General features: G+C 41.9%; 1 protein-coding gene across 1 annotated transcript; it reads right to left on the bottom strand.

Annotated features, from left to right (window-relative positions):
• Nucleotides 1-693: 693 nt before the first annotated feature.
• Nucleotides 694-5,153, bottom strand: CIMIP1 (ciliary microtubule inner protein 1). The gene is made up of 4 exons (XM_086474960.1): nucleotides 5,089-5,153; nucleotides 4,344-4,425; nucleotides 3,224-3,322; nucleotides 694-849 (listed from the first exon to the last, which is right to left on the bottom strand). The coding sequence occupies exons 1-4, from the start codon at nucleotides 5,151-5,153 to the stop codon at nucleotides 694-696; spliced, it is 402 nt and encodes a 133-aa protein (XP_086331086.1).
• Nucleotides 5,154-8,492: the final 3,339 nt, after the last annotated feature.

Genomic DNA, 8,492 nt, shown 5'->3' with positions numbered 1-8,492 from the left:
TCTTTTCTGCAGGTTTGGTTTTTGTTGTGTTCTGCTTCTTCCCAAACCAAGGAGGCAATTCCAGAAGCCGCCTTAAGTCATGTCTGCTACTCTTCTCTGCCTCTTCTCATCCTTTCTGTACAGAGGAGATGCTTTTGTGCCAGCACAGGCACTTGAGCAACTCAGTAGTGGGCCAGTTCAGAGCACTGGTTGAACACTGGTTCTAAACACAGATCCAACACTAAGTGAGGAATTGGGAATGCGCAGCCAGGCAGGATTGTCAGGAACATGGCACTCTGTAGTTATGTTTGAAAAAGCGGCTGTAAAACTGAGCCGGAATGGAGGCTTTCATGGAAAAACAATTATAAAAATGTGCTCTGTCATTACAAAGTAAGTTTTTTAAAGACTTCCAATAAATATTTTAAAATCGTAGTATTACTAATGCTAATAAAAGTACCTGCTCTGTGATCTTTATAGGAGTTTATTCATTGTAACTTCTAGGTAAACCCGAAGCAGTGTTAACAGCTTGGATGCCATAGATTTCAAAACATCAGTAACAAGTAAAATGCTACATTAAAATGCTTGCATTTTACCAAAAGATTGTGGCTGTTTACATAAATAATTTTAAAGCATAACTGATTAACATCCAACAGCCCACTGTAGAATGTCAACTTAGGGATGCAAATAGATCTATGTGCCTGTTATTTCTTAACGTCAGTCAGAGGGCTCAGATGGCCACTTCAGATCCTTAAAGAAGGCACCTTTGCAGCTTTGGATTTGAAACCCACGTTCAAGTTCCAACCCTGGAACAGCTGATCTCCAGCCAATAAATCCCTGGGTAGTCTTAGGTACTGGAGGAGATGGAATCACCTGGAATAAAAGTAACATGTAGAATTTGATGATTAAAAGGTTTTTGATTGGGATTTCTGTCATGCAACATCCTCTTTTTTCCTATAGTGTGGATGGAAATGAGAACTTATAAAAAATAGTGGTTTTAAATGCAATCTGCTGAGTTAATATCCTGAACACACACTGACATTAATGGAAGGAAATAAGAACGTCGAAAGACAGCCCAGTTGCATGTGAGTCTGATTTATAATACGGGATAGTTTATAATTTAAAAAGTCATTAGAATAATTTCGGTCCCATTCTATAGCAAGGCACAGGGAAAGCGAGAAGTGAAATGGCCAAATTCCAATGAAGTAACTAACATTCATTTACCACTCTTCCAAAAAAAAGAAGTCTTCTAGTGCCTAAGTTGGTATGTATAACGGGAAATCAAAAAGCAAACTGTTTAGTAGTGTGTGTGAGCACACTTCGTTTTCTAAAAAACGTTTTGCTCGGTGTCTTTCTAAGGGCTTTAGTGGCTCTATGTTATTAGGAGAATTTTATCTTCAGCTCTAGCTTTTTCCTTACAGAGTAATAATAATATTCTTTAAAACTAGTTAACTTCTCTAAACAGGAGAAATAGCATTTTATACATGCTGTAATGTATTTGGTAGCGATGCAGCTATGGAATAATAGTTTTGTGGCCAAATGCTAAAGATACTTCTGACCAAACTGGCTTCTGCATCAAGAACTACTTATTGTTTGACCTTCTTTCTACTTTAAAAGATGGGTAAGCATCAAGTTAATCTGCAACTAATCTAGCTAAAAAGGAAACAAAACAAAAGCCAACAGTCTCTGTTCACTGACTGCTGTGCTTACTTTGGCTGAATCATCTCAGTTGGGCACGTTGTATCATTTTAGCATCTGGGGACTTGGAGAAATACACAGCGAGAGAACAATGTTTCAGTTCTCTTGCCAGAGTTGCTTCACTTTGTTCTTTGGCCAAGATTAGAAAATGTTTATGATATTTAGGTGGAGCGGTTCCTCTGAAAAGATAATTTTTATGGCCAAAAGTGCCACCCACTGAGCAGGATAATGAAGGAAATCGTGTCCCACTTATGATCTGGGGGAAGGGACTATGAAGAAGCAATTACAAATCTAACGTAGAGAGAACAGACATGATGACTGATACCATGAAGGTAAATGTAACATAGTTCTGAATAAGAAACTTCACTCTGAATACATAAAGGGTGATCTAAATCACCTAACCCTTACCTTCCTTAGCAAATACAGATTCTAAGCTGAAATTGAAATGACGCCCCGTGTCAGTACGCACCAGGCTACGTGTGCTGCTTGAGCTGCTGCTAACTGCCCGCCTGGTTGGCTAACACACATACACCTTGCTGTGCTGCAGCAGAGGTAAAATTGACCAAAACTGGAGGCTTGAGACAAGAACAAGTAGCACTAATGGCAGAAATGCTGCCGTTTCATTTCTCTGCCACACTCAGCATTAGCTTTTAATTTTTGTTTCAATTTAGTCTCAGGAAAAGCTTTTACTGCTTCCTCACCTTATCTCCCTACTCTTCGAATCCTTTGAAAGAAAGCTAGTTCAGCAAGTAGGAATTTCCAGTCTCTTTTGTTTCCTTCATCTTGTCTAAGTGGACTAACCTGCCTTTTTTGTAGCACACTCTGCTTCCCCTTTTATGAAATGTTCCTCTCCCAGTGCCACTGATTCAGCTGCCTGTATAGTTATCCTACTCTTTGGTGATTCTGGCACTGTTTATTTATGAATCAAACCATCAGTCACATTCCACTCTCACTTACAGCTGTTTGACAACTTTTTGACTCTGAATATGTGAATATAAATCATATCATAGAAAAGAGAATAGTTATGAATCGGCTCACCAGAACTGGCTTCTTACTCGTTTGTGCCGCTGAAGAGGACAGTGGTATTGTCTCTGCCAAAAAGACTCTTAAATGAAGCCAGAAAAATGACTGCATCTTAACCAATAGTTAAAACTGAGAGTTAAGTTATGATAAGCCTTGAGGAGAGACAGGTCTATGGGCATGTGAGCAAGGAATGGTCAGCAGTCACCCACGGCTCTGTGAGCACGCCGCTGCACGAAGCTGTCCAGTTGAGTGTTCTGTTACTAGACGCCACAGAGGAGCGCATGGGGGAGGTGCTTCACAGAAAGAGGGTTATGTGCAGTGAAAGCTCTGGGAACTAACAACCATATCCAAAGGGCAATTCCTTGTCTTAAATGAATGCTTTTAAAGCATTGCTCGGGTTGCAAATACAATTTACTTTGACCTTTAGTTAAAGGCCCACCTCTGCAAGACAACTGATTTTTAGAGCTTGTGTGGTTTCTTAAGACAGATATTGCTGCATTGCAATTTTCAAATCTAATTTTCTAACCTTAATGTAGTTTTCCACAGGTGTCACAGGTCGAACCTGCAGATGTTCTGGAAGCTCTATCTTGGGCTTTGTATTTTCTTTCTTCTCATCTTCAATCAACTAAAACCAAAACATCAACATTAAAAATTGGACTCTCTATCTTTTGAAATACGCTGTATCTACACCATTCCCCTCATTGTTGCATCTGAACTCCCTGCTCTTTCCATCTAAACCAGGACGACTATCATAATGTATTTTTTGGTTTCAGAAAGTGATGTGATTCTGAATTTCAGATGAAAGGCTAAGTATTGCAAAGTAAGTGATTCCAACTCCCTTAACCACATCATAGTCCAAGAAGGGCTAGAAATACAAATATATGACCACAAACCAAGGACTAATAAAGGCTAAATACACACGTTCACCAATAGTAACAACGCACAGTTTGTTAACTTTTCAGCTGTAGATCTACTAGTACTGTGCAAAGGTGGTATGCCCGACAGACTGTAGTTATCAAGGATGGATGTTGAAGCCTAGAGGACCAAAGTTTTCAAAGGTTCTAACTTCGATGCCTACAGGAATTTTCAAAAAATCCTAGAACAGGTTAAGTACTTCTAGCCCCATGAAAGTGCATTTGTAACTATTCAGGGGCTGCATCAATCCTGTTCTTTAGCAACAAAATAATGTGATTCCAAATGTAACATTATGTGCTACTATACTCTAAAATCTAAACATCACTGAGAATAGACATCCAAATATTTTCATTTGTTGTAAATTCCCCCACTGAAAATTTAATTAGCTAGAACCTTTTCCCCTAGATTTTTAAACTACCATATGGATAGACAAAGGGGAAATATTTTCCTGTCAGTGTGCATCTAGTACTTGTTAACACTATTGGGAGTCATGTTTCTCAAGAGAAATACATCAGAATATGGATAGCATATAAATTACCACTTGCTGTATTTTATTCAGAGGAAAACTGAAACTTTGAACCCATATTAATAGTGCACTTGTCACCTCACAACCTAGCTTAGTAAAGCATACTCAGTACTTTTCTAGTCTGCTGTGCTCTCTTAATTTTGTGTCCAGAGAAATTTGTGTACAAGTAAATTTCATGTGTTGCTTATATGTCACTCAATTTTACCTCCTCAAGAGGTGTTTTCAAGAACCCCCATTTGTGAGACCATCTTCTTGCAGCTTCTAGTTCACTTTCAACGTATTTTTTCCTGAAACAGAGAAGTATTTAAGATGACTTCGAAAGCTTTCATTAAAAAAAAAAAAACACGCAAACCCAACTACTAATGTCACAAAACACAGCACTTCAGCACGAATCTTTAGACCTTTACCTCAAAACAGCAAGTTTATGTATGAGTTAACAACTGTCTGACAGGGAGGTAACGGGGAAATACTTTCCATAGGCTGGAAATGAAACAGTACGTGAAAATGCACTTCCTTGCATTAGGTTTATGTCAGGGATCAGAAGAGGTCGGATTTGCTGGGACACATTAAAAGCTGGAGAAGCAAGGCCCACCGCCCTTCCACCCACACTTCCCTTGGCTATTGACGGGGGAACTGACCCTCTGTCCCCCGCCCTGCTCCCCATTCCCGCACCCAGCGGGAGCACGGAGGGAAAGGCTGGAGCCGAGGGGCAGCGCGGGCTGCCGCGGGTCGGGCCCTCTGCTTTGCCCGCCCAGCTCAGGGCTGCGCCCCTTGAGCGTACGCGGAGCCGCGGGCTTTCCGCGGGGGGAGGGTGCGTCACAAACTCCCTCAGCCTGAGAGCGGGCGCTGAGCGCGGGGCTGCCCAGGGCGGGAGAGGAAGGAGGCGGCGGGAGAGCTGCCGCCGTGGAGGCCCGGGGCCGCCGGCTGGGAGGGGCGGGTGGGGCCGTTACCAGCAGTTGTCCCGCGCTACGAAGTCGCAGGGCTGGGCCGGGGGCCGCTGCGCCGCGCCCGCCATGTCGGCCGGCGGGGAGCGCCGGGCGGGCCCTGGCGGCGGAGGCGGAGCTGGTGCGGCGGCGGTTGCAAAAGGGCGGGAAGGGCCGGGGCGCGAGGCGGTGTTTTCCCTGGTGTGTCCTTCCGCCGCCCCGGCTAGAACCCCCTCCGGAGCCGCACTGTAACGCTGCCCCTCAGGTGAGGGACTAGAGATGCCTCTTCTGTGCTTTCCTCGGGTCCCCGGGGGAAGCGCGCTTGATGTTGTCAGTAGTTTTGAGCGTTTGTATTTCTACATGCGATTCAGCAGGAAAACCTGTTTGGATTAAGCTGGTGAGACGCTGTCACCTTTCTGGAGGAGCTGGCCGGATTTCAGGGGAAGGGGTGGTGGCCCAACTCTGGACCTTACTGGCCAGCCAGGCTCCCTGCAGCAGAAGACAAGCAGTTGGGCGCCTTTGGGCAGCGAGTTGTCAGGAGGCTGCTGCAGACCGGGAACGGGGAGGTGTTCAGCAGCCAAAATCCTGCAGTGCTTCCAGTCGTTTGTAACGGAGATGAAACAGGGTTGAAGGATGTTGGGGTTTTGTTTCGATAAGAATCGGCTTGTTAATTTCCCCAAAGCTCAGACCATGGGCTAGGATGGGTGTATGTTTCTGTTGCCTGTTTTTTTTAGGTTCCTAGGTCTTCTTGATATATTCCAAAATTATCTTTTGGTAATTATAGCAGGAAATAACATCAATCTTGTGACATACAGCCTTTCTGATCTCTTTCTGGTAGATACTGTTCTTTACAAACTACACTCTAATATTAGAAGTTCTGAGAAAGACCTCAACATACTTTATGGGTTATATGTGAGAACCCAAAAAATATTTGCAGCTTATAAAAAGTTCACTGTGTTCCAATATATTAATATTTTTGGCTCTCCATCAATTTTTTGGTAATTTTATTTTCTTGCAGTTGCTTTATAAAACATTTCAACAATGAATGTAGCCAACTGGCTCTTTGCCCTTATGGGTTTAAATAGTTCCCTGACCCCTTTCATTTTGTCTGGAAACTGGCTTGTGCAAACACACTGTAAATAGTTAATGTGACTTTTTCACACCACTGGACAGTTATTATCCTTATTATAAAATAAATGCAGGAAGGTTTTGACCTAAGCTGAGTGGTTTATAGGTAGTGTGTTTGAATGCTTAATTGCTAGCTTTTTATTTGGCTTTTTTTTATAGAGCATAGGATCTAAAGGCCTTAAATATTTGAGTATGAGAAGACTGTATATTCGTTTATTAGTCATTTTAGTACCAAGAACTTCTATTTGAGTAAGAGGAGAAAAACTCTCTTTCTGTAGTCCTAAAATAGCAATTAATACTGCTCTTCTGGGTCTCTAAAAATCACTAAACTATCAACAAATAGAATATCTCACTTGCATGCCATTTCTTGATTCTCTAATTGATAATTAGACTAGCAATTAAATCAGCTGGGTCTCCTATCACACCCATAAATGCTTACTCATTGTCCTACTTAATTAACTCCTGCTGCTTAGTCACATTTATCTCAGGAGCCCTCTTATTACAGACTTGATGCTTTCTGTGAAAAAAGTAATTTGTTGATGAAAACAATCAAATTCATAGTTTACTATGTGTCGGAAGTCAAACTGCAGTAGCATTTGTCAAGAGATCCTGAAAGTTCTTACACTAACATTGTGAAAATAGGACTTGGAATGTTCAGTGTTTCTCTTTTTGTACTTAACTGAATTATTTTTCCAAGGAGGGAATGCAGTAAATGAGTAGTTAGTTTTAGGTCCTTTTAGGCTCGATATTAGAGTTGTACTTGCAATATGCAAAAAGAAGTGAAATAGGATTTTAATGAGCTAATAACTATACTGAATGACTTGGGGATACAGGTCTGTTGAGATTCAGAAGTCACTTGGTAGAATTCTGGATCTTGTAGCTATGCACAACGGCATTTGTCATCACCTGACAAACCTTGAAGTAGACGCACATCGCTCAAGGTACATGTTTAAATAGAATCAGGTCTAAGTACTTGGTGCTTCCAAACAACATTCAGATCTTCCAAGATGGGTAAATTCTAACCTGGATATGGCCGTAGATGCTGAAATCCTAATGCTGATGTTTCCTGTCCTCTTCCAATTAAGAATTATCCAGTTATTCAGGTGTTCAGTAGTGCTGCTGTTGATCAAGTGGCCACACTTTGAGGAGTCACAACTGTTCTTCGAGAATTTACCACCTGTATATAACTTGAGAGTTGCAGATTAGTGTCTGGAGTTTCAGATATCCCTTCACCTGCATAAGGTGTCACTGCCAATGGGGAAGTCATTTCAGTCTTGTTTTTTCTACAGACCCTTCTCCCAGCGATAGTAAAAGTGCTTGTGGCACTGCTACGTTCTGATGCAGCCTGGGGTACTGATGGATTAAAACCAACCAAGTGGAAAACAAGATGCTTTAACTCAAACACAGTTGCCTGTGTATCTGTACAAATGCTTCCACCAGCACACGATGGGGCAATGCCCAAGGGTTTGGAGGAGGACAGTGCTGGACAATAATGCTGGGTCTGAGTTTTTGCAAAGCTACGGCCTTAGGGCGCTGTGCTGACACAAATACAGGTACTGCTCTGTGAAATGGGTCAGGGAACGAAACTGGCTTCATTAGACTGCAGAAAAAGTCTGATCACTGTTCTGATCTGTTTCACAGAACGGCTCCACAAGCAGTCGTGCTTCTGCAATCAAGGCAGCAGACAGAGTGGAGACAGGAAAAGGTGATGTGTGAGCAGAGATGAACAACCCAGGGTAGGTGGATATCTTAAACCTCTACTGCTGCAAAAGACTTTGTGTAACGCGATGATGCCTTTGCTAGTGTCATTCACGGGCTTCGAGATTTGAGTTAACTTTTAGTTTCTGGAAATCTCAAGTGTCTACCCTGATATGGAAATGTTAAGGCTTTTTGTATTGCTTGTTTATGGAGAAAAGTGTCCAGATTAGCACACAATAGCTTTCTGCGTCGTCGTCTTTGAAATTATTTGAAAGGAACAAACCTTTTCTCTTTTGGGCTCTGTGTAAGTATTTGTAAGTGCTGTTTATGAGCATCTCCACTCACACTGAATATGCTGAGATTTGATTCTAGATGATACTTGTGCTTAAGAGTTAAAGATGTGGGTATAAAATACGTTATGCTTTACAGTAGTCTAAACCAACTATTCTGTGATTTTCAGCTTCAGTTACAAGGCCAGACCTAGATCATGTCCATGATTCCAGCATTATATTATCAGCTACGCAAGTTTTATTGTACTTAATGTTCTTGCCAGTAGAGACTAGAGTCTTCTGCATTTTGTCAGAGAATGAGTAGGAAAATTAAAG

This window comes from Leptosomus discolor, chromosome 17 (genome assembly GCF_034619465.1).
Source record: "Leptosomus discolor isolate bLepDis1 chromosome 17, bLepDis1.hap2, whole genome shotgun sequence".
NCBI classification, from domain to species: domain Eukaryota; kingdom Metazoa; phylum Chordata; class Aves; order Leptosomiformes; family Leptosomidae; genus Leptosomus; species Leptosomus discolor.
Note: the sequence above shows the minus strand (reverse complement) of the source record. Positions and strands in the feature narration are given on the sequence as shown.